The 27518-nt window shown below is 45.1% G+C and overlaps 1 protein-coding gene across 1 annotated transcript in view; it reads left to right on the top strand.

Annotated features, from left to right (window-relative positions):
• Positions 1-27518, top strand: part of LOC146854913 (potassium voltage-gated channel subfamily KQT member 1-like) — a 1174161-nt gene that overhangs the window by 112542 nt on the left and 1034101 nt on the right. The window contains exon 4 of the mRNA XM_085650544.1: positions 15812-15873. Within this exon, the coding sequence (XP_085506670.1) occupies positions 15812-15873 (62 nt within the window). The remainder of the gene's footprint in view (positions 1-15811; positions 15874-27518) is intronic.

Raw genomic sequence — 27518 nt, 5'->3', positions numbered from 1 at the left:
GGACAGGCCCTTAAAAATGAGCATTCTACTTATTTACCAAAGGCAACTAGTCAATATTTTTTAAAATTATTTGTATTTGTTTCTTGTTTGTACAAAGACAACAAAACCAAACAAAACACAGCAAAACTGACCACCTGGTCACTGACTGAGTTTGTCAAGTCATCAAGGCAACAATGTATAATCATCATCAGGGCATTGCATTTGCATTGAGGGTGGCGGGATCTGGGCAGAAAAACTCTTCTCTATTTTCTCCCTCCTGGTCCCCTGCCACTGTATGTGACCACCGCTTTCCCCCCCACCCCATCCAGTGCACCTTGTCAATTCGCAGCTGAGGTCGTCCTGGCAACCGTGTCCACCCAAGCTAGGTTATGATAGGCCTGCCAAGGTCCCCACTCTTTCTGAAACCTCCTCGGGCACCTTCTCGCCTCGGAGACCACTCTTTCTGTCTCCATGCAGTGCACCATGCCAATATTCCACTGTCACTTTGTGGGAGGGCTCCCTCATTTGCGAGCTATGTGCAATAATGAAGGGTGCAGAACATAAGTTGGCTTCTAATAAGGTTCACATCCCCAGTATCAAGAACTGTGGCATAAAGGGCACTTCAGTAATATACCCTGAGGTCTGGCAGTGAGATACCCCCACTATGTACATTTCTCTGCAAGATTCGGAGGGCAATGCACAGGGTGCCCTCGTCCCAGAGCAGGATTTGGAGCGTTCCATTGACTCTCTTCCTCTGGCACAGGTCGGGGCTTGTTCTGTAGAACATAAACCTATTTGGGGAGGTTGATCATCTTAAATAAAGCTGCTCTTCCAATAATGAAGGGAGGTAGTTGCCTCCAGTGGCTAAGATCTTGTCAAAAAGATGGTAGACCACTTCCTTGTTCTTGTCGAGGAACTCCAGTTGAGAGGGTCTAATGAGGATTCCCAGGTAGCGCAAGCCCTCTATGATGGTCACCATTTGAGTTGGGAACTCTATCTCTGGGCCCAGTTGCTATAGTACCGATCTATCCCAGTTAATTTTGTACTCCATGTATTTCTGAAAGTTATGAAACACAGACGACTTCTAGGATAGAGACCACCAGATCAGAAAGATACAATAATATGTCGTCCGCTTACATGGAGATCTCTTCTGGCTCCCCCCAAGACCTGCGGGAATCCTACTACATTTCCCACAATCTTCAGAGAACAGACCACTGGCTCTAAGCACATGCAAACAGGAGTAGAGAGAGGCATCACCCCTGATGGGTCCCTCTTTCCAATGTAAACTCATGTGAGAAGGTGCCGTTCACCTTAACTTTTGCCACTGGGTTATAATAGGAGTCGCACCCATCGGCAAAATTTTGGTCCAACTCCTATTCTGGTCAGGACATGAAAGAGGTAGTCCCATCTTACGGTATCTAATGCTTTCTCCATGTTGAAAGAGGACTGTAGTATCACGTACGTGGTCTAAACAGCAAAGGAGCCGGTGAAGATTTTGTCTTGCTGCTCTGTGGGGTATGAACCCGGTTTGATCCCTGTGAACTAGTCAAGGAATATCTTTTGGCAGTCTGATCGCTAGTGCTTTGGTAAGGATCTTTACCTCCGTGTTCAGAAGGTAGATTGGCCTGTAAGAAGAACAACTGGTGTTCAGCTCCTGTATGTAGGTCTGGCGGGAGTTCCCCTTTTTCCAAGGCCCCCACGAACATGGAGAGAACATGTGCACCTACTATCTAAAAGTCTTTTTTTATAGAAATCCACTGGGATTTCTTTTTTGTCCTGGAGCTTTCCCGGGTTGCATCAAACCCAACGTCTCAGTCAGTTCCTCCAAGGTGAGTTCCTGATCTAGACTAGTTCTATTCTCAGGTGTAAGCCGTGGGAGGGGCAGCTCTCCCAAGAAGGCCCCAATCTCAACCGCTGAGGCTGGGTCCCACAGGCCGTACAGGTCTTATTAGTATTGTGCGAAACTCTCTGCAATGCCCTCATTCGTTCTTATCCGAGAGCAGTCGGAGGCTTCCAGCTCCCCCACCCACCTGGCTGCCTGTTCCCTTCTGCTAAGCCACGCCAGTAGCCTCCCCACTTTGTCACCTACTTCATACAGTTTTCATTGGATCAATTGGAATTGTTGGTTGGCCAAATCATGAGCCAGATCGCAATACTCCTTCTTTAAGGCCTCGAGAAAGAGCAGCTGCTCCCCATCCTCCAGTGCAGCATCACCCATCTCCACCTCTCCGATGCGGCGTTACAGTGTAACTACTTTTTTCTATTTGTGTCTGTTTTTGCGAGAGACAAAATATTGAGCTCTGTCTCTTAGCACTGTTTAATAGGCCTCCAAGAGTGTACCTGGGGAGCCCATTGAGTACTTATTCTCCTGAAAGTAGAGCTTGGGGTCAATACAAAGTTCACGCACTAACTCACTGTCCTGAAGGTCCCAGCTTCTCACTCTCCAGTTAACTCCCCCTTAACCCAGTAATAGACTTGAATACGAGTTTAAGCGGAGCATGGTTTGAAATGCCTCCCGGCAGGTATTCTATTGCTATATGTTCTGAGCATTCCCTCATAGGCAAGAATATGAAATCTAATCTATAGAACGATCAGTGTCCCTGGGAGAAAAATGAGTAGATTTTCTCCGCTGGGTGTCTGGCACTCCACACGTCCATAAGGCCCATTTTGAATACAAACTTTGCAGATAGGGACGGGGTCTGTACTGGGTCAGGCGGGCGGAGGCCCTTATCACTGGAACCGCACATTACCGTATTAAAGTCCCCACCTTCTATGTGCAGATCCACAGTCGCTTCCAGCAGGATTAGGCTTAACGCTTCGAATACATGTTTGTGAAGACTGTGAGGGGGGGGCGCTTGGACACTGATCACCAAGAACGTCTTTCATACTTTAGTGTCCAGCAGACCCACAAATCTGTTTAAGGGGTCATGCCATACAAGCTCAACTTGGAACAATGGTTTTTTTTAGTAGCTAGAATGGCGACCTCTCTGGATCCTCAAGTATATCTGGAATGGGCCAGTATAGTATATTGTCCCATGCCAAGACAGGGGCACCTGGTTCCAGCCAAATGTGTCTCCTGGAGCAGTACCATAAAAGGAGCTTGTCTCTCAAGGTATTGGGTGACAACCCCTCTCTTGATCTTGCTCAGGAGGCCATTAACATTCCATGAGAGGATGGTGAAGGGGGCTGCTACCTCTGTAGCTCAGGTAATTTGGGGGCCATAGACATCATCCCTGTGACCCTCCCTCCCTCAAGGTGGCTCTGGTATAGTGATCATATGCGTGACAAATTGCTATCTGAGTACCACTAAGTGGTGTAGGCACCTCCTGCTCCCCTATTGCATCTATGTTGGCTTGTGCCAGATCACCAATTCTACCCAAGATATATGTAACAGAGTGTCTTGCATTGCAGTGATGGTGTGAACCATCCAACAAAACATCAAATACCACAGCTGTAATAAAAAAGAAAACCAAACAGCCGGCATAGCGAAGAGCAACCTCAACCCCGACAATTAAACTCCCTCCTCCCCACACTTCTGCTGTGGAATTATCTGTTGCCCCATGTAAAGTTCTCCCCAGCAGAACCTAAGAAAAGAAAGGAAAGAAAGAACAACAAACAACACTTGTATTGGGCAGCCCCTCATGTGACTCTTACTGTTCAAATGTCCCCTCAGGGACTGGATCACCGTCCAGCCATATTCATCCAGGGGTGAGCCCACAATGGCAGAGTTAGACTGGTTCTGCCACCGACAAACTATCACTGAACAGGATTTTGCCCTCGAGCCTGCTGCAACATCAATGTTTGGGTTAAGAGTGTAGCCCTGATCGTGGACTCCCCCATGATGCAGGGCCAGTAGTATCAGGGTAGTACCCCTCTGATAGGGAATAGCACCTAACTCGTACATTTTCATTCTGTTTTTATTGAGACATGTTTCTTTCTTTTACATGTGATAGAGCAATGCTGCAATTCTCTACCTAGGGAAGTGTCCATCACCAACACAGTCTCAGCTGTGTAATTCCAGGAGACAGTCCATTACAATGTTTGGGAGTTAGGCTCTTATTGGAGTGGCAAATCAGAGAATGTTTTTTTCCGGATCTCCTACACCTTTTTGAGGTCTTGGGGCCAATGGTCAAAGGTCGTGTCAGTATATGAACTGACATTATCACTATGCCATGAATGCCTTCATTATTCAGTGGGCACAAAGAGACATCATTTGAAGCTGTGGGTATGGTTGGGAGAAGTTCTTTGTGATCTCTGGGATTGTTATGAATTGGTGTCTTCATCCTCCAAGTATGATTTATTGCTTGAAAGTGGTGTTAGGGATGGATCAACATCACCCCAGTCACGGTCGGCACAATGAAGAGGTGGTATGGCAGGTGAAGGGGGGCGGGGGAGCACTGGAGGGGGAGAGTTAATACATTTTTTAAAGCACTTACGTCAGTGTTCTGCTGCTTTCTTGTCCCAACAGGCACTGGGGCAGCATCACAGACTCCTTGTGCAATCCCCGCACTGCTTTCATGCTATGAAAGCAGCGCAGGGATTGGCCTGAGCAGGCTGGTTTCATGCTCTGCTCCAGCACAGGAGTCTGTGCTGTTTCTCCAACCTGGCTGTTCAATACAGCCTGGTTGTATAAACGTAAGTGCCCATGTGTGTTTGGCTGTCCTGAGACTGCCAGCCAAAAACACCTGCAAGCTTATAAGTGCACAAACCAGTCCTCCACCGCCCCCTCTTATTGCCCGACCCCGTCCCTCACTGCACACGCTGGCTCAGAGCCAGCAAATAAAAAATAAACAATGATAGTATATTGTTTTATTTTTCACTTGCTGGCTCTAAACCGGTGGGACGACGCTTCTCCGCCATTGCGGAGGAGTCGCCCAGGCATCACCCAATCCTGTAGGCTCAGCTAGAGCATTTCGGGGGGGATCTGGGGCTGGCAGCTGGTCAGGTCAGTGGAGTGATAGGCGGGGGGGCTGTGGCAAGCACTTGGACAACAGAGGGAACACAAAGGGGGAGAAGTATGTATGGGAGACAGCTGAAAAACACACACTCTCTTGTAGAGTTCTTAAAAAGAAGTGTAGTGTAAGGTCACAAGTGATGAGTCCATGGTTTGGGGAAGTACAAACACATGAAGAAGAAGGAAACCTATGAAATCTAACAGATAAGAAGCAAGCAAATGAGGGTGACAATGAAGTCAGCATATGGTGAGCAATGGGTGCCCTCCGAGCACCCTGTTAGGTAATAAAAGAGCCCGCAAGGTTGTTATCTTAGGAGAGACCTAAAATTATATATGGGGTCAATCTCCATTGCACTGTGCATGAGAAAATCCGGTTCTAATCCACACAGTTCTGAGAACAAAAGCAACTGGTGAGTGCACACATATGCAGAGGGAAGGGGGTACCTGCTGTGTATGAACCATGCATGATTATTTTACACAGGTAAATAAAGCTCTGAATTAAATGTCTGAAGATATTTTCTGTGCTGACCCAGGTGGCAGGGTATCAGCAGAAATTATAAGGCCGGTCGACCTCTGTGTCTGAAACATGTAGGAGGGTTTGTAGTACCCATGACAATTATGTGCCTGAAGAACTTTAGTGTTGCCCAATCTATTTCCATTAGTTCCTTTGAGTAGATGTGAGGCAATCTTCTATTTTGAGGTATTAGGTGAAGCAACTCATATCGATTCAAAGATCTCTACAAACTACTTTCAGAGAAAGTCCGGCATTTATCTATTTTTGTGTTCACATAGGCCCTCTTTAGTCTGTAACTTTACAGTGACTTGCTCAGCTCATATCACATATGTAGGAACAGAAGAAACAGTGCTTACAACTTAGAATGGGATTTTAATAAAATGAAGGAGCCCCTACATTAATAATGTTATACCTGTCAACCTTAGGGTGTTCGTCCCCCAAACTTTTTGCCTTCACTCCTCTTATTTTTGCTGATCTTGTTTTTACTGGCCATCGGAATCAGCACACTCTACCACTGCTAAACAGTGCCAAAGTGCTTGTGTTCTCTCCCCAAACATGGTAGAACTGGCTTACACCCAACTGACAAATTCAATTTACTTCTAAATCCCTGGTAAAGTGGCCCTACTTGTACCCCACTTTTGCCACCACAGCCCTGGACCCTTGTAAGTGAGTCTGAAGGTGCTTTGCCAGCCCATCTGTGGATCAAACATTACTGACACATCTCTTCTGCTGCACAGCACAACCCCAAGCAGAACTCATGCATCGCCTCTGCTGTGAGGGTTCTCTCAGTGCAAGGACACCGTGGTGACGTCGCAGCCTACATTGGAAGCGCCTTCAACATCTCTCAGACACAAGTCCTCACATCGCAAATTCCTCATTGATGGCAGCCTCGACGACAACGCAGGTTCTCACATCGCCGCCTCACAGCACCACGGAACTGACACGTCACCTCAGCTGTGCAACGCATCATTGAGGCAGGACTTTGCATTGCTAGCCCTCATTGATGGGATCCTCAATGGTGATGCAGAACCTCGCATCGTGGCTTCGCAGCTCCTCGGAACCAATGCATCATCTCGGCTGTGCAACAGATCCTCAATGTGAGACCTCGCAATGTTCCGAAACCAGGATATAAAGTACTCTTGTTCAGCTGGCATAACTGGGTCCCTGTAGCTGTCCGGTGCTCCATCACAGTTGGCCTGAACTTGTGACGTTGTTCTGGTCCTGCGCGGGCAGGTATCCACAGCTGGCACTTTATGCTATTTGGTGCTAATTTCACTGGAATCTTTAAACCTGCATATTCCAGTTCAACAGATTGGATTTTTATCATTTTGGGCTTGTTTTATTTATTAAAATACGATACTATACTATACTATGTGATTTATAGAGTTCTTGGTGACCCGTAGGCATCTCAGCGCTAAGCATGGAAAGAGAACCGCTCCACGAAAGCAGAAAATTCACCTAGAAAAACATTTCTTAAAAAGCAGATTTGTGAGTGATTTTCGAAAACCCAGGTCATTGTTATGGCTCGAATAGCCAAGGGGAGGGAATTCCAGAGTTTGAATCTCAGAAGCCTTGTGGGTGCGTATTAGGTAACAAGTTGGTGAGAGATCGGGGGCTACATGTGTAAAAGGCCCTGTGTACCATACACAAGGATTTGAATTCAATATGGTAGGCAGCCGCTAGCCAATGGAGCTCCAGCAGGCCCTTTCTGACTGATTCATACCTGGGGATCCCTAACAATGTGCGTGCAGCAGCATTTTGCACTACTTACAGTTTTCGAATAACTGCCTTAGATGCACCCAGATAAAGTGAGTTACCGTAGTCCAGACGCGAGGGAATCAGGGCCTGGACTACCAGCCTCCTCGAGGTTTGCGGAAGCAGAGGCAGTATCTTGAGCAACATACTTAGGATTCCAAAGTGAATGGCCGATCGTTTGGTAACCTGTGTTTCCCTTGACAAAGTATATTCCAACCACACCCCCAGACATTTTACAGCTGGTTTGGTGGCAGGAGGGGGGCCAAGACAGCCCAGCCTACCCAAGGCCCAATTCGAAGGGGGGGTTGTTCCCTAGGATCATAAGTTCTATTTTATCTCCATTCAGATTGAGGCAGGATGTATTCATTGAGCAGGCTTTCTGCTCCAGACAAGGGCACAAGGTGGAAAGGAAGGATTGTGGTTCCTGCTTAAGTAGGGTTTCATCCCCCCAGTGGCATAGCTAGCCTTATGGCTGCCCATGCGGTCCCTGCTTTTGCCACCCCTGGTGACCCATCTATTGAAGAGCGGGGGGAGGGTTGTGCTGGCGAGATTCGGCGGCGATCGCTGCCCCCGCGATGGCCGAAATGTAGAGCCTGGGGGTGATTGCCACCCCCGAGATGGCAGGTAGGAGCGTGAGGAGGCTGCCGCCCCCAAAACTACTGCCGCCTGGGGCGGACCCCCCCCCCCCCCCAGCTACGCCACTGCATCCCCCCTCAACCATTAATGCAATTTCTTACAGATAAGTGTTGCTATCTGAGAAGAAAATAATGTTTTTCAGTTTGTGCTACTTTACCAACATCCGCAGGTTGACATTTTGGTTCTTCTGAGGGTATAATTGTAAGACTTGTTTCAAGAGAGGACTGAAAAGTATCTCCTGTCCTGCTGATCCTATTCCCTTCAATTGCTCTTTCTTCTGCTCCTAACCCTATATCTTTTTGCCACCAATTCTACCGCTGGCCCTTCCGATTCTTCACAAGCATCTGACCTGCAGTACCCATTCTAGGGGCCATGGACACAAAACTGCCCAACACATTCCCTATGATGCGCTAGCAGGTGTCTAGGTCTGTAAGTGCAGGAAATCAGAAGCCCTCATATCTACTCCGCCAATATCTGTGCAATAACTTGTTTTTATATGGGGTACGATATCGCAGGTTTTACTGTTTCAATGCATGGTGAGTGACGTGTTTCAATTACTCAATTAGTCAGTTTATTGTTCTCAAGTGAGTCAAAGGCTAAGCTGACCGTGCTGGGACTAAACCTCAGTCAGGTCAGCGCTTACGTCAACTGCAAGCATCTTGGTAATATGTATAGTGAATTCTCTTTGACAATGGTATTCTACAAAATTGATTTCTGCTCTAGAGACACTACTAAGGGGGCGATTCCGATGTCGGACGGACCGGAGTTTGTCCGACATCGGTTGGGAATTGGGACTGAATGACCTCCTGTCGTTAGTCCTAACCCATGTAATAGGATAAGACCAAACACTGTTCAGTCGCACTCCTATTCTTTACCATGGGAGCATGCATTCTGAATGGAATGCATGCTCTCATGGTAAAAGAGCTGAGGTGTAGTTCATCCCTGCACCCGGTGGCAGGAACCTCAAGGTGCCTCCCACCGCGTGCAGGGATCAACGGGGCACCCCCTAGGCCACCATACAGCAGCGTTGCACCCATGGGGACCCCCAAAATGGGATTCCCAGAGCCTTTCTGTGTCGGAAAGGCCGGCACAGAAAGGCTGTGGGAATCCTCCATCGTAATCCCTAGGCCGGAAAGAGCCCCCCGAGGGATTGATGGAGCATTTCCAAATGGCAGCTGGGCTCTCCAAGCCTGTCGGAAGCCATTCGGAAATCCAGTTCAGATTCTATTCTGACCAACACCATCAAAATAGGTCAGTTGAAAAGGTATCCGAACAGCCGATTCCGATGCCGTCGTAACGGCTCCGACCAACGTTCGGAGCCATTCCAACCGCATCATCCCTTAGTAATCAATTATATAGTTGGCTCAGGTGCATTACTAACAAAACGAGCTAGTCAATGGAAATGTTTAAAAAACTATTCCGTATGACCCAGTTTTGCACCATCACCAGTGACCAACAATACCTATGCCAGGAGACCCCTTTGTTTGGTGAAATCTGGTTGGGCTTGAGACGTAGTGCGACCTCATGCACTAGAGTAATCCCTTAAAACAGTATGATCAAGTATGGTCAAGTGGGGTCGGTCGGAATGGAATCTGAACCGGATTTCCGAATGGCTTGAGACGGGCTCATATGTTCAAGACTAGATAGCCCGTGGAATGGGTGGGATATCAAAATTATTAGGAAGTTAGTATGCTCTGTAGTGGTTGTCGCTTCTCTAAGGTCTATGATCAATTTTTTTTAGGGTGTTTTTTAAAGCGTGAACATGACCCAAGGGTATCAGAGCGTTGTACATATGATTGGTAAACATAAACAAACAAATCAAAAGTTAAAAACTCAAGTAAGATATGGTATGTTGTAGCAGAGTTCATATTAAATGTCCACCATTCACAGATGAGGCACTGGGATAGATTCTCCAGGATGGTTTTCTGAGTCTGCTCTGAATCCGTTCAGTTCCCGGTACCGGGGGTAGGGGGGGAGCAATGTTTGTGTGAGTTTCTACCGGGCTTCTGCCCTGTATTGAAATTAATGGCATTGTGGCGCCCACTCCAAGTAATATTATTGTAGAACTTCTTTGCTCCAGAAATGAGATTTTTAGTCAACCACCCTGTATTGCTGTTACCAAAATCGAAAAAAAAATCCTTATTTAAAACCATGAACACACAATATATTTTATTTTGGCTCAAGGTGTCCCTCTCTCCTATGAGTAATCCTTGCAGCAGGATACATGACCGATGTCACACAACTCCGGACTCTAGCAACGGTTCTCATGAAAGGTTGACTAACCCTCCGTATCCATGGCAACCCAGTGTTTGTTTTGAATCGTGTCTGACCATCTTGCGGAGATGGAAACATTGAAAAGCATCCACGGGGCATGCCCCGACACCAGGGAATGTTCTTAAAATATGGCCGTCTGTCACCTTGGGCAACCCGGAGAGTTCATAGCTGCGCAAACATATCTTGTCAGAACAGTTAACGAGCGCCAGGTGCTGGGGCGGAGGGGGCTGGCCGGCACTGGACCTCTCCGGGCTAGGATGACCCGAGCTCCCTGCGGCATTGCCTGCGTTCTCTGTGATGTAAACAACGCCTGTTCCAATGTTTTTGTTTCCCTAAGAGATAATTGCTCCCAACCACTAAGGAAACGCGCTGTTCTCGTAGATAACGCCTGGCGGTGAGCCGGAGATGTTCCTTCAACCCAGCTATTCTCCCTTCAGCTTACTCGTGTTATCATCTTTAGTTTGTAACCGGAATAAGGCACTTTTGTACAAAGGTTAGTGGCCTTTATACATCATGATATGCCACCCAACACTTCTAGAGAAAGGAGTCCTAAAATGGTTGCTTTTCATTTTCCTCCTCAAAATAAGAAATGTCACCCCCTAACTCCCCCCTTTCCCCCCACCTCCCCCCAATTCGCTTTCTCACGATTCCACGACAGCAAGATTTTTCGTTTCCGCCCGCGATTATTAGAATATAGATGGTGACGGGTGCCATCCTGCCATCGCTGTAAACAGGGGGTGCCAGGGAACTGTTAAGTGTCATCTCCGTGGGATCTGGAGCCACCACTCTTATTTCCAGGAGTGGATTAATGTTTTCTTGTTGTTATGTCTTCCATCCCCCAAAAATCTTGTTCTTAGCCATAAAGTACTAAACATGATAAGCGGTAATCACAGTCTCTAAAGGAATAAACTAGACTCTTGCACACACATCCAAAACAGCTTGGATGCCCTCTAGGGTAAGACCACGCTGTGGCACAGATCCGAAGCATGGAGTTTACAACAGCACTGCACTCTCCACAGTGAAAAGAGCACCCCTAATCTTATTGGGGCCGAGGGGGAGCAGCACAGACCACTGACACCAGGATTGTGTGAAAAATGCTGCTTTATTGAGACAGGTGCACATCACGAAACAACCTGGGCCTTCGCCTTACAAAACTAAAACCTTACTATGCAACTTATCTCACCCAAGTTCAGCTACTCCCTCTGCTAAAATCTCCCTCTCTCCCCACAACAACTTAACACAGTAATATTGTACCCGCTCCAGATCTGTTGAATTGTAACTGTGACCTTTAAACTCTCCAACCCTTTACTACAACTATTATCCCCTACTCAAGTAGACTTCCTACATAACCTTGAACTTCCTGGGACATCCAGGCGTAAACTAACCTACCCGTTCCCTTTCAGCCTGAGTTGGCGCTGTCAACAAGAAAAAACTTTGTTAAACGATGGCAACTTCTGTGCCAACCGCCACCTGGCAAAAAGTGAGGTGCTCCTTGCCCAGACTGCTCCAATTTCCCCCAAATTACCCAGGGGGCAGACACCGTCTGCCCCCCAAATCCCCAATGTACCAGTAAATCACCCACGCAGCACCACACAATAAGTCTGGCTAGAGGGAGACTTCGGATCCTAGTAGGACATCAGTCCTGAATTTGCTCAGACACGTACTTACTGTAGGATTATGCCCGTAGCACTGTTACCAGATAGCAAGTTCACAAACTTTTAAATACTATTAACCACTATAAACGGGGTACAATCAAACATACACTAAAAAAGCAGCATTTTAGCCGCTCTAATGCTACTGAGCATCTCATACAGACTGCCAAAACCAGACCTCGCTTTGTGGGGATGGGATCTTCGAGATCAAGGCATAAAGGTTCTCGCTCTCCGATGTGGGCCATACTGGCAATAGGTTGTGCACTACACAAAATTCTATAATAGCCTAACACAAAACAACTATGTCACTTGGTCCCTGAATCACTGTTGCGAAAGTAGAAGCTATTGTCTTCTCCCTTCAGATTTACCAGATCCTTGGGAGTGCGGTATGATCCATGAATAATACAAAAATGATGTGTTCTCCCAAGGGTCTAGCAGTAGAATATTATGTATGTTTTTATATTTATAACACCAAACCCACTTCTTACAATAATTTCTGTAGGTTCAAATCTTAAGACCTTTTCCCAAAAAATCACATTTATGTCCACAAATGGCAGGTGACGCTTACCACTGTGGAACAGTAGTGGTGGGTTGTAGGAGAAAAATTGGTATTGCCAGACATCTTTTGCATCACAGAAACCTGGCTGGCTGGTGATATGGCTCCAGTACCGCACCAGGAAGTACTGCGATGTGTAACCATCACCAGACTCTCTGACTTAGCCCGTATGAACATGATCGTAACAAGTCTACTGCCACCCAATAACACAGTGTAGTAAGACAGCCAAACAACAGAATAATGTACTTTTAATTACAGAAAGGTAATTTGGAATAAAAATCAATATATAACAAAAGCGCCTGTATCAATACCAGCAATTAACAACTAACTCACCTCCAGTCTAGAAATGGCATGCAACTAATAATGTTGCATAATATATGACTAATTACAACACTTTCAGGACTAACACTACAAACTAACCCTGTGTTCCATGGAGTGAAACCCTACCAACGCGCTTCAGTATCTCATCAGTAGTTGTAAATGTTGCATAAATCTAGAGTACAATAGAGATCAATGTGAGTGCCATGGCAGGTGGCATTGTATATGTGGTAAACTCCCAAAGCCGTAAATTTGCGGGTATTCACAAACATTTTTAGTCACTTTTTAAATACTCATTTTACTTCTAAACATATGCCTAATGCAAGGAGGCCTAAGTGGTGCAATCAGTGTGGAAAAGTGCCCCATCAGACCTGACCACAGGCTTTGGAGGCAAGTCAAGGCACACTAAAATATAATTAATATAAGATTGGTTGCAGATCAGTGGAACAAATGGTACACTGTCACTTTAAGTGAGGTTTAAAAAGGCTGGGTCTAAAGCTTCACAAAAGAATAATTATTTGGTGGGGTACCAGGAAGCTTAAGTAAGCAGGTTTGGCCTGTAGAACTAGGGGCTTGACCTAAGCGACATATTGGGTACATTGCTAACTAGAACCTTTATTTAAAGAATACAGCTCCAATTCTGATGCCTCATTAGCATATAAACATCTGCCTGTGTGGCCAGCCTCCCAGTAATGCTCTGCCCTGTGCTAACTGCTGAGAGTCAATTGCTGGGCACAGCCTCATTCTTGAAATGCTTCCAGTCGGAGGGGAGATAAGTGCAGGGGATGCTGTGGATGGAGTGCTCCACGGAGTTAGAGTCTGCAGGTGGCCAGGGCCATGGGCAGCAGCGGGGCGCCTCTGCGATGGTGTAGGAGTGTCACCCCCCCCCCTTGCTGAAAGCCAGCTGAGGGAAACTGGAAAAATATAAGGATAACAAATGTATTTATTTTTTTGTTTCCCTCTAGAGCCACCCACGTCTGGGTAAGGCAGGGCTTGGCTGCCATCACAGCCAACAGGGGAGGGGAGTGCAGACTGTAAGTGCGCATGACGGTTTTCCCACTTAGGCTTCTCTAACCCAGCTGTTTTGGAGAAATAGCACAGACTCCCGGGCACTGTCTGAATGGCAAACCAAGCTGCTCAGACCAATCCTGGCGCTGCTCTCATGCTATTGAGAGCAGTGCTGGGATTGGGTGGGGAGCCTGTGCTGGTGTCCCAGTTGCTGCTGGGACACCATCAGGAGAGAAGAGGAGCACTGAGGTGGCCGTCAGTGTCAGAACAGTTACGTTGTTTTATTATAATAATTTCTCTAACCCCCGTCCCATCCCTCCCTACCCCCCCCCCCCCCCCTCTTGAGTTGTGCGGCGGCCACCACTGGCCATGGGATCAATCAAATGATTTAATCAAAGCACATGTCTCAGTTTTATCTTGTATTGTTCCTTAGGATGCAGAGCCAATGAGATATTGTGGGGAGAGATCCTGGCCTGCACAGAGATGCTGCTGCCTGTCTCGGTCTCCAGGAGAACGTCAGATCACTGCAGGTCACATGACGTCAGGTCAAGCACAGCAGATCCTTGATGTGTAGCAGGCAGGGTGAGAAGAGACTTCAAACTGGGAGTTTGGACGTGCTCAAACTGAGGACTGTCTTTTATGCCATAGAGATGTTTTATAATGATACAAAAACGCCCAAGACAGCCAAAAACGAAACCAACTCTGAAACAAAGACATCAGCCGTAGGTCTGTGCAGCACACCCAGTGAGACACATGAATGCTTTATTTTTCTCCTTCTGTAAGGACACACACTGCACAAAGGACAGACGAAGAAACGATGGCCCTCGTTATGAGTTGGCCACTATTAGATGCCATAGTTATCGCACCTGATGGAGGATGATACATTGGGGTATGTTATCTATCGGGTCAAGATAATTGCACCTTTTACAAGTATTTCCCCAGTTATGCGGAATAAAGTGGATTTTCGAGCTTATCTCACCAAAACCCATAGGTCCTGGAATTTAACAGGCATTTCTTTCCATATAAGTATAGGGAGCTTTGACCTGCTGAGATACTCGCGAAACCCTGCGTAGTCTTTCCTTAACACCTTCAATGTAGAAGTAAGTGTTCCCCATTTTCCAGCCACTCCCCCATTTCCTCCCACATTTATAACTAAAACATATGCCTCTGTGTGCGTAGATCTCTGTGGTCGAGGTGGAGATCTCGTCTAAAAGGTGGGAGCGGGGGAGGCGCAGACTTCTGCAGGGGGGTTTGTGACTTGCATTTTGTGGTGCATTAGTAAGACTATTGTGGTACAACTAAACGTACTACAAAATGCAGTTTGTGAATAGGCCCCGCCCCCTCGTTGTTATAATGTGCTGATCTGGTGCTTACCATTGCCAGCGTGAGATTGTCATTCCTTGTGAACTCTCATTGTCTTGCAGAGCTCTGGGCCACAATCGTGCAATATAAATCTTCAAAACAAATACGTGCGTTTGCGTTTGAATGTGTGACCCCTACACTAGCCTGGAGCCGGGGGATATCAAACCCTTTCTTTCCTCTCCTTCTGATGTGCCTGCAAAGTGCACATACTTGTCTAAGAGTTTTGTCGAATGGTGTCTCTGACTCTCAAAGCTGCTCTGGAGCCCAGAGGCCATAGAAAGAGGGTTGCACATGGGGCTGGAACCTGCTCCTGATTGGTAGTTAGCTGCTCCATGGTTCGTATTTCTAAATACAAAGTCCACCATAAGCAGAGCATCGCTTGTTTTTACAATGTCCATCGTTGAGTCCATTGTTTTTCAACTACAAAACAAAAGGCGGAGCCAAGCAGGAAGTACTTTTAATGCAATGTTGGCTCTTGCTGTGATCCGATTCTAGTCATTTTAACGCTGTACCTTTGGTTTGCACCGATTGTACCAGGTTGTGCTGAGATAAACTCGTGTTTTCTACCTAACCACGTCAAACACACTTTTATAAAGTCTCCACCTTTTCCCCCAGTTTCTCTTGTGCAGTATAACGCCCTTTCTTAGAAGACTTTCATATATATTTTCCAGTAAATACTACCATTCTGGATATCTTCATTTTTGACATAATGTAATTATGGTGTTCTTTTTGCAGCCAATTAAGTATAATTTTATAGTTTTTGCTTGCTTCTTGTTCAAAGAATGTCCCATTTTTGTCTTTAGAGAAAGGGGTAGACAAAGGATACTACACGGTAGGAGCCAGACTGATCCGGTTAGAGGATAAGGTAAGTGCCTGAAAGCTTTTTTTTATTTTTACTTTCCTTCTTCCCATTAATGATATCTGATGGGTTCGTGACGCGGCGACGATATCTCGGCATGGTTTTCTTCAGATTGACAGGCCCTGCATCCCAGACCAAGCTGTTCACATGGTTTGAAGTGTTTCAGGCTTTAACTAACATCATGCTGTTTGGTTTCACGTTTGGAGGCATTTCATTGGCTCACCTTGTCTGTGCCCGCCTTCGGGTGAGCAGATGTGGTTTGAATGTCCAACCAGGAATGCTGACAGTGGGCATTTATGAGAGTGCGAGAGAGATGCTCTTCACAGCTAATGTATAGAGTGAGGCCGGGGTGCCATAAGCATGAGACGGTGTGGGTGACCCACTTGAGGCTGTTAGCTTCTTTCAGACCGTTTGTTTCCGCCATGTGGAGATTATGATTCCATTCATTTATTCGCTCATGATGATGTGGGGAGCTTGACAACTTCTCAACAAGTTTTGTTGTTGTTTTGTTCTTACTCTTTTGAGGCACGCATTCTTCCAGGGATCCCTCATGCCTTGTTCTCAGAGTTTGATGCCAAGTTTCAAAGTAAAAAACACAATGGATTTAACCCAGATCTGTGGCTGGTGGTAAATGTTTGGTCTGTTCAGCATTCTGTCTATCAACTGTTCTTTTTGCATTTGTTGCCCTACGTGGGACGGGTATGCCCAGACGTGGGTCCTGTGCTTGCTATGCCACCGGATTCAAGATAGCCTGCCTGATGAGGGGTGATACCCCGAAACCAGTCCCTGAATGCTTGTTTCTGGTCCAGGCAGAACCAGGCCTGGCAGTTCGGGCTGGACTGTTGCTATGGGGAGCAGCGTCAAGACCGGTTTGCATATGGCTGGGGCCAAACTGGAATGGCATGTGGAGCAAAAAAAAGATGGATTTAACCCAGATCTGTGACTGAGCATGATGTTCAGCACTCTGCCCATCATCTGTTCTTTTTAAAAGTTTCAAAGAGTCTGATGCACCTGGACCGAGGCGTGGTGAAACTATAGCAGATGCCAAGGTGACCACACAGTTAGCCTTCTGGCTTCAACATTTTGGCTCTTACTATGAGAGGGCACAGAACAGACCCCTCTGCCATGTACACATGCGCCTGCTCCACCATTTCCTTTTGTCCAAGAGTGGGCATGAGCCTGGGTCACCTAGGGGCAGTGAGAGAGCTATGCCTCTAGGGAGGTGTTTAGGACGGGGCTCTAGGTTTATATACCCGTGCAGCCCCATGAACCCCCTCTTTTTGTTCCAGCATTCAACTGAGTGGCCTTTATAGACACCACATAAGCCATTGTCACCTGAACGTCTGCCAGTCTTTTCTAAAGTTGTGTCACATAAGTTGCTGCCTTATTTTTACACCTGCTGCTGATGCCAGGACAGATTATGGGATCTAAAGAAAGTTCAACAATCACAGATACTTTTCTATATGATCCATTTTTAAAGATGGTAGAAACTGAGTGTGTTATGTATAAATGGAACTTAATCATTGTGGAGTGAAACTGTCTGCTACTCAAAGTCGAAAATGTTGACAGTTCAATGTTGTCTGCTAATTATCACCATTTTAACAAGTTCTCAAATTTGTTTTATTTATTTAATGAATGTATACTGTTTTACTTAATTTGGCAGATTGCACCCGTGTTGGTACAGTGTATGCAAGTCTCTGTTCCCACGCTCTGTTATCCTTTGTGCTGATTACAATTGAAGTTGTGATGCTGCAGGGAGGGGTGAGGGTGGGGGATGGGATGGGATGAAAGCAGTTCTTTCCCCAGTGAAGTGCAATGAAATGCTGGTTACTGTCTGAGATTAGTGTGAGCACAGATACAGGGCCCAGGATCCACCCAAAAGGTTGGTGGTGCAGCTTTCTGCTTTATCGTGCCAGGTTTGATTGAACAGGTGCAAAACCTCAGTGCCAGGGTGGGAACATATAATCCAAACACTGCAAGGCTGGCTTCAGAAGGCCTGGATCTGAGAAGCAGAGAGCCAGGAAACCTGCAGAGCCTCACAGAAGATGGCTTCCATTTCTTTGAAGTGAGGTGGCTTGAAAAGATCCTTTCTACATCGTATATTGTGCCATCTTATGCACTCTAAGCGCGTGATGCCCCATTATTAAGTAGCAAGGTACGTGAGGATAGTTAGAACAAAAGCAAAAGACATATCCTGTTAGTTACCAATATGAAACAAAAATGATATCCAAGGTAGAGACAGACTAATCCAGTCATGTGGTATTTAGTAAATCCAACTCACTGGAAATGAAAGGCGGTGCCCTGTGGCCATTCGTTAATAGTGTGAAGGTCTGTTTAGTAGGCACAGCATTTCATTGTTGTCTTGTGAGATTCAAACTTGCTCTTTCAGATCACATGACTTTTAAGATGATGTGCTGCCTGTCACTGCCCAGTGCTTCACAAAATGCGTTGTTACACTATACAAATGACTATACAATTAATATAAGGAGATGTATTTATATGCCCGGCGCAGGCATCCATGCTGCGCCGTACTTTCATAGTAGGCATGGGCATGAAAGCAGGGCCAGAGCACTATACAGTAACTTGAATGGCATGAAATAATTTATCTTTGTAACAAAAGGCTTTTCCACCTGGATCTCTTGGAAAGCAGTGAAGAAGTTAAACCTTCTGCTAGGTAAGAGTATACATGGCTGCACAAAAACATGCTGGTATAAATGATGTATTTTCTCATGCTCTTATTTTTCTAAGCACTTTTTTACATTTTGCTAAAAATAATTATTTTGAAACACATTTTGCCATTTTTTAAACATACACTTGTCTTAAAATGGTGATACAAAGAAAAATCATTATTGTCCTAGGCAAGAACTATTTTATATCATATCCCAAACAAATCAGAGAGCATCAGAAACCTCCATTTGAAGATAATTTTGAGATTAGGGGGTTTAAACTGACCAATCAGTGTAAGGGAGTGATTGGAAGTAGGGAGGGTGAACGGAGGGGACAATGACGGATGAGCTAGCACCCAAGTTAAGAGATCCCCACAGTCTCATATTCAGCGTGACCATGGTTATTGATAAAGCATCCAGCCCTGTTTCTTCGATCATATTAGCCCCTAACCTGTGGCCAAGTGGTCAGTTTTAAGGCTTCGAACATATGTTACAAGAGGTTACTATATGCAGCAAGACGTCTAGAAGGGGCAGTTTGGGGTATGAGTTCAAGTTGCCTGAAATGGCAGATCCAGTTTCATTGGGTCACCTGAGTATTACCTATTTTGCTCTTCCTGTTATTAACTTTGTCCTTCTGCAAGCACTGAATCACATATAATTGTTCTGAATCATGTTTGAGTGTGCCTCTATCCAATGTATAGTTTAGGATGGAATTACAAATAGGGTACCCGGCTTTATGGTATTTATTTTTTTGACATTTCCATCAGCATTTATCCATATTTATATTTTGTCAACTTTTTCTGTATTTATCCATATTTATTATGGGCTTTGTGAGAAAAATAAAGCTGAAAGTGGTATATTTCCACATTTATTTAACCAATAATTATGCAGTCATGCTTGAATGCCTGCCAGGTTTCAGTGATCAGGGCCGGACTGGGAACCACCACCGGCCTTGGCAAAGTGCTCGGCCGGCCCCCTCCCTGGTGGTTTGGGGGGGGGGGGGGTGCCGCCACGCTCTTTGCCAGAGCCGGTTTTTCGGCCGATTTTGTTACAGGGCTGATTTTGCAGCTATGCTGTAAAGACGGCGCTGTAACAAAAACGGCCCCCAGGGGCCCAAAACCGGCCCCCACCCATGCGGCGCACCGGGTAATTGCCCGGTGCCCGCTACGGCCAGTCCGGCCCGGTCAGTGTTATGAACAACAGCAGAAGATAAATCAATGCACTTATATGAAAATATGCACTTTTCAGTATCAGACTCGTGTATATGCACTGCTGTTTAAGCCTCTTTACTAAAATTCCTTTCTTTTAACCCCCTTACCAATTAGTCAACACAGTTATTGGGCGGGCAGTCATGGCAAAGTGTATTTAGAATCACTCAAAAAGCACCCACTTTCCGTTTTTATCCACCTTTATAAATAAATACAGACACGAAAATAAATGGTTTTCTGTCTGTATTTGTCTGTAAAAATCAGTAAAAACGGAAAACAGGGAGCCTTAATTATAACATATATTTTGACACCCGCATCCCCCACCTTGGCTATTGTAGCAGCCTTGAAGTAATTTAATTATGTATTTTATTTCATAAAAAGATTAGGATGTAATTCCCCATAGGATTTCTCATTTACTCCTCAATAGAATGTGGAAAGACCTGTTTGAATTTCATAATATTTCTAAGCATTTGGCAATTCAGTACTATTTCTCTAACAATCAAACTGCCAACTTTCTAGTAAGTATGTGAATGTATATTAAGGTAAGTGCTTAGGCTTTCCTGTCACATGATGGTTCAGAAAATCGCAAATGCTCCACATGACTTGTAGCGCTGGGTCGCCAACTAGAAGCCTCTGGTATCAGTGAGTGCTGTGCATGCAGGCGGTTTCCATAGTATCCTGGATAGAGCAGTACTGAATAGTATCCCATTCACGTTATCACGCCATTATCATCATGTACTTTTTTAACCCTTTCATCCACTGGCATGTACACAGACACAACATTCACAAACACAGAAATGCAGAAATCTTTTTCTATGAATAAACAACATAGGGCCCTATTCACAAGTGATGAACAAAAAGTAGAACATTTGCTTGCAAAATGCTACTAGTATGTTTGTTGCAAATATCGGACTTTTCTGGACTTTAAAAAGGATTCCAGGAGTATCCTTGGCAATCTACTGCTGCAGCAAATTCCCAGGACTACTCACGTGTACGCGTTTCTACATGCGGAAATGTAAAGTGAAAGCATACAGAAATGTGATGCACAAGTATATTGGTGCTTTAAATCTTTTTTTTCTCCAAAGTGAAAACATTTTCTACTATTATTGGCGGATACCCACAAAGGGCCTGATTATGAGTTTTGGCGGTTCTGGTGTGGGCGGCACGGCGCCACTCTGCCCCAGGACCGCCAAAACTCTCTGCTGCCCGCCCGCTAGATTACGAGTTATTCATGGTCTGGTGGGTGGGCGGCGTGGCAGTCCTACGGCGGTTCCTTTCAAAGTCACCTATGTATGCCTTAGAAAGGCACAGCTGCAGGACAGCCACAGCGCGTTCCAGCACGCCATGAACTGTAAAGTCCATGCCATTCTGGAATGATGGTGTGTATGCGCATGGGGGGGGGGGGCAACATGTGCCCCCCAGCATGCACCCCCATACATGGGACATGAGGGAACCGTTTCATGACCGACAGCAGTTTCATGGAGGAAGAACCTCCATGACACCGCTGGCGATCCTGAAACTTGAAATATGCTTGGCGAGACCGTTGTAATCCCACTAAGCATATTGTGTCATCATGACCGCCACGTCACCTCCAAGGAACAGAGGTTCCCTTGCGGCGGTCCCATGGCGGTCCAACTGCCAAAGTCGTAATGGGGCGGTCAGACAGCCGATGCGGCGGTGGCTGGACTGCCACAGACACATCCCTATGAATTAGGCCCAAAGTAGCAAATTAGTCAGTATTCACCAATGGTTACAGAAGTACCCACTCAGGATGGCCCAAAAGTGCCTTCGGCTCTAGATTTGTCAGGTAGAGTCTATGTGTGAGCAGCGCCAGAATTCCATCACAGGTGATAGTGCATTTTGCAAATGCAAAGAACATAAAATACCATCCCATATTCAACCGTAAAATGTGACTTTTCCATATTTAGTAAATCGGGGGGATTACATTTTTGCTGTGAAATTGTGTTTTAGTGTGTGTGCCTATTTTGAACTTAGTTGCAGAAAGATGTTTCTGATCCAGACCCTAATTGTGTTCTTGCCCTTAATTTACCTAAGTATATTTTGTACAAACATCAGTAAAGTAGAATACTAATGAATAGATGACCAAGTTAAAATAAATGTTAACAGAATAAAATCCGTAAAGGTAAACACTCACCCTCCAAATGACCGTATTGAAGACCTCAAATCGTTTCCAGTAATTGTCGTGTTTCTAATTTTGTGCTACAAAGTGCTTTGAAAAACATGTCAATCTCCCGCTATCTTCCTTTACAGAGACACTTTCCTACCTTGATCCCCTTCAATCAAGCTTCTGCCACTCAGTAGTACTAAGTCAGCATTATTAACCAGTGCTGACAATCTTTTTGATTTTATATGAAAAAAGAACACAATAAGTGACAACAGAATGTGGTACACTCTTGTTACAGTACAATTGTAGCACAAAATGTCATGGAACACCAGGTTTGATAGTTATGTCAGAAGGCCTCCTAAGACAAAGCCAGGACAATAAATAGTGTGGGATATAAGGAGTAATAATATTGTGTATTTGAAATCTGTATAGTCGGAGTGTAACTTGGCAAATACGTTGGCTCATAGAGAGAGAGAAATAAAGTATAGGAAATGCACAGAAGAATAGAGGGAAAAAGAGGTTGGTATGTGGGGATGCAGCGGGGCAGGGGGGATGCCCTGAGTTGGAGGCGCACTTGATGGTCCTTAGCGTGGGGATGAATACTAGCGTAAGTTCAGGGTGGTTTGTTTTCTTGTAGTATTGTTCAAAGGCACCACATAGCCCTCTCGGTCGGTTGGAGGAATGAAATCTGGAGTGAACTACATTGTCAGCACCTCGGATAGAGGACAGTAGATTTGTCCATTTATCAAAGGAGCTCCAGGTTGTCGTTTTACAGTCTGCGAGAATAGTTTTAGTCCCCAGTGATATGAGGAGGTCCATTAGTAGTGGAGAGTTGCCAGATGTTTCAGAGGAAAGGGGATTAGTGTAGAGCCCCAGTGTTGACGTCAAGAAGTCAATTTCTGTTGCTGACCCTGATATTTTTAGGTCTCGCTGAGTCAGCGCGCATGCGCTGCTCGGCGAGACATTTGGTAGGTGAGTTTTCAAAGTGCCGCTGGCTGGCGACAAGCTTGCATTCACGCGAGTGTGCACGCGTGCAGCCGGCAGCTTTGCAAAATGTACAGCCGCGATCACTTTCACTTTCGCGCGCGCAGCCTACTTTCACTTTTTACGCGCACCACTCGCGTTTCTTGTTTAAAATGTTGGTATGTATGTAACACAGACCCCACTTTCAACACTGGTAATAAGTGGTATATTACACTCTTTATGGCATGGAGGTTTTCCTGTATATTTGTTTGGGAAAATGTATTTATTCGGACAGGAATGGCCCTTTTGAATATGGATGGACATATCCCTTTGCCGAGAGCCCAAATGTGTGTATATCCATTATGCTGATTTATGAATTTGGCCTTGGCGTCACACTAATCTTTTAATAATGTACAGTTTCACTTTTAATAATGCACAGCCAAGACAGCTCTTGTAATAATGTGGTTTTACGTTTTATAACATACAACTCAGACTTCTATTTCACATTTAATAAAGTACAGCCCACACAACTATAGTTTCACTTTTAGGAATGCCCAGCCCACACACACCTTTTCATAATGTACACGTCAGCTCATAACTGTAAACACAGTTAGAACGAAGCTCACCACGCGGGTCTGATGTTCTAACGTTGCATCAAGGCTGCTGAATGGTCAGAATTCTAACCCTTCCCCCAACGGTAATCTTTACCGACTGACAAGTTACGGCTGATGTCAATGCGCGTCAGGGTGAGGCCCACCAGACGAAAGGCAGCACGCGCACACTGAATAATTAGGTCACTAGTTCCTGCACTTGCGCAGCACGGCCCTTTCTTGGGCACTGGTAGCGGTGCCCCGCCGTGCCTTCTGCGTCATCACCTCGTGCTGGCCTGGCACACTACAGGTGTGACGCCGCCACGCTGGGATGAGAAACTCAACGCCCACACTACATGCCAAAAAAACATCGGTTATTGTGGTGGCACTAATAGGACAAAAGAATATGAGTGTTAATTCCGGCGTGTTCATAAACAGTAGGGCGGAGCTTCGATGCCCACATGGATGAGCCTCAACTGCATTCCACTGAAAAATCACGGTTTCATTGCAGAGGTGAGTCAGTGGCTAAGACATTGTCGTATGTTCATAGAAACCATAGAAATGTACTAAAAACCAGTTAAGTTATGGTTTCAAACCAAACCATAAACACAATGAAATTTGTCAGTTATGCTTTGAATGTGCGCTCAGCAGATATGCACTGCTCATGATTTTACACGTGACATACCTGATGACATCTCAAATGACGTCATCACTAGAATTGTTGATATCGGTGATTAGATCGTTCATGATATCACCTATGTCATAATTAGAAGCCAGTATCAGGCCAGGTTTGTGAAAATTGTTTTAATCGGAACCCAACCGCATTGCCTTTTATCTAGCCACTACCTCGGTACAGGTCTAATCCCTGCTGTCACAATTCCTTTCCATACCACAGCTGCTTGTATTTTTTTCTTAAGGTGATATCCTTGTTACAACTGGCAGCCCTGCAGTGTTGCCTGATGGAAACTGCAGCTTGTCAGGTGGACCCTGCAACATCAAGGTTGTCAGCAGCTCCGGGTACCAGGAAATCATAGGTAGTATGGGGAGAAGAACAGATATTAACATGGTACAGGAGACCAATGTAATCCACAGAATTACCTTAAATAAGGTGCACAAATACCACCTGGCAAAAGGGTAATGCCAGGGATGCCTTTGCCAGTACTTTGTGCATTCTTCTTGCAATGAAAGGAGAAGCTTTAGGGGGGTACAGGCTGCTCAACTGGGCCCACTGCTATCTTTATTTGGCACTCAGTCGTGTTAGAGTTGGGTTCTAGATACTGCCACCACATTCTAGCATGGAGGTGTGGAGGCAGGAGGAAGGTAGTTATCATAATATTGAATGCCATCATCCCTGCCAACCTCCAGCACCAAACCAGAAACCAAAATCAGCCCTGCCAAAAATGTTCAACCCAGCACTGCACCGAAAGATGCCGTGACTAGACTGGGGTACGGGATAACAGCAGATCTCTGGAAGCAGCTCCTGAACCTGCAACCTTCAGGTGAAATTAGTGGATAAGGATCACTATCGGGTACATGGAAACACCTAGACCTTTGCTCTGGTGCTCTGGATGCAACAGGAGATTTTTTATGTTTCGCCTAACGGACAGCAGAAACTGTGAGGTCGAAAAATACTTTTTGTGCCCTTGCTGTGGCCTTAAAGTCTCCCCATTGCTTACTATTGCCTTGGTTGACTTGGCACTCTCATTTGCTTGCTTCTTAAAATGCAGGGGTGTGGAATTTAATAAAATATCTTCTTGCCAATGGGGCAGGTTTCTTCATAAATATACTTGTCCTGTAACAAAATCCACTTGTCCCTTTGGTGCAATGTAGTGATGCGGTGACAAATTATGGCAGCAATCTCATTATATAAGAGCTCTGATATAGCCTCTCTGATTATGCCATGACACATACCATAGTAGTGTTTGAATACTTGCAATCCCCTTATGTTGCCACATTTCCGCAGATCTACATACTGGGGCTGAAGGTAGTGGTAAGCAATAGTTCCAGGGTCAGAATGCCCTTTTGAATCTGTGCAAACCTACTAAGTTGCATTTTTTATGGGTTTTCAACAACTCTTCTTTAGTCTTTTCCCATACTGAGAAACTTGGAAAATGTACTCCTAACAATAGCAGACGTAAAGCTTCTATAGTAGGGAAAAAAATGGTTGGAGGGAAAGTGAACTTGCAAACACTCAGATTTTCGAATGAGCAAATCTACACATGCTTATTTACTCATGCTAAAATTCATTTCACAAATATTTTCTAAGAGTATTATTTTTTATCCTACTTCTGTAAATTCTTGGGAATTCCCGAAAGCTGTACAGCTGCACTTAATGCAAGGACATATACCATGGGTGCACTTTTGAGACTTTCTTTAATAATTGGGCCCCTAATTTGGTCTGGTGTCGACCATGACCTTTTGCGTTTATTAAAATTCTGTCTCTCTCTCTCTCTGTATTGGTTGGCTTCACTATGAGTGACAGCATTCTGCTCTTTCACATGGAGCATATTGGTACACAAAGTAGTTTTGTGGCAGCGTGTGCTTTTTGAGGTCAAAAACAATTTTTGCATTTGCCAATGTTTGTTATAATTGTGAGGACCCGGCAGCTCCCACACCAATAAGGTTTTACAAAATCCATGCCAAAACAATTCACACATTGACAAAGCTAAAAGCTGCCCACCAACTTCAGACCTACTGGCTTTGCCAATGCTTGTTTGTTGTTGGTTCCCATAATCTTATTGAAACTGGTTACACTGATTTTCCATTATGAATATTTTTGGGAAATACTAGCATGCATCAATACATGTTATTAAATGATGCTGCAAATAAATGGTACTTGAAATTTAAAAGTACTTTAGCGAAATGTTTTTTTCCTGCTTTCATTTTTTTATGAACATTTTATTTTGAAAGCAAAGAATCATCAGTCTTGCTTTCAAGCTTCTGCAAATATTTGCCTCAAATTAGAGAGCATTATACATAGCCTCATATTGCTACACTTTGAAAACGTGTGTGCACATTTTTTTTACTGGAACCACTCAGTAGTGCAGTCCCAGCTTACAACGTTTACTTAGAGCGTTCACCCTGATATTAAAGACTTTCAATTAACCCCTTGTGTGCCCATGACGAGCTGGACGCGTCATGGGCCGCGGTTGCGCTGTGCCCATGACGAGTCCAGCTCGTCATGAACCTCGCCCGCTAATGCAACGGCTGGCACAGGGCGGGGAAAGGGCGTGGCACACAAGGGGTTAATGGTCCATAAATACAGGTTTAAATAGAATTAACGTGTACAAAAATATTACCTTAGCTGCAGACAGTGCCCTTCCATTTAACCTTTTGCTGCAGTTGTATAGCACTGCCATAGAGCATTTCCAAATACAGTATGTCCCAAAAACGAAACCTAATGGTTTTGCCAATGCTAGTTTTTTTTGTTTTAAGTTGGGAACGATTTAACATTAATAAGCATACCTTTATTCCAGATCCATTCATCCAACAGATTCTGCTTTAAAAACCTTTATCAAGCATGTTCTCGTTGTCACATTTCATACAATACAGTAGTCATGCTTTAATCATTTAAAGCCTTTAACAGGTTGTAAAGTGTAACAGCTCAAGACATGCCGTTAATGTTTACATGATTAGATAAGTGATTACATACCTTTGTGATTTTCTTCCTGTTTCAACAACGGAGTAGGGGAAATAAGAGGAAAAAGAAAGAGGAAGTCACAAAAACTATAACTTAATTGTTTTCCCCTCAGACCAAGGCCTCTTCTCTGTTTACATAATTCTGCAGGTTGACCCACTCTGAATCATGCCCTAGTCTGCTTCCCACCCCAAATTTAGTTTGGCGAAAAATTCACCATATTTTTCAGTTGTACCTGGCTTTTAAATTGTGAAAAATTCATAAATCTGCATTCTGTGAGTCTGGCCATCTTTGACTGACCAACTGTTCCTTTCCCTCGTGAACACTTCTGTACATTCCTAAAGGGCTCTTCTCTTCCTCAGATGAAGTCTCTCCAGTGGCGTAACAAAAGCCCCCGCGGTGTGTGTGTATGTGGGTGGGGGTGGCCCTCCAGCACTGACAGGTTTCTGGCCTGAGAGCTCT

This window comes from Triturus cristatus, chromosome 4_1 (genome assembly GCF_964204655.1).
Source record: "Triturus cristatus chromosome 4_1, aTriCri1.1, whole genome shotgun sequence".
Classification (NCBI taxonomy): Eukaryota; Metazoa; Chordata; class Amphibia; order Caudata; family Salamandridae; genus Triturus; species Triturus cristatus.
Note: the sequence above shows the minus strand (reverse complement) of the source record. Positions and strands in the feature narration are given on the sequence as shown.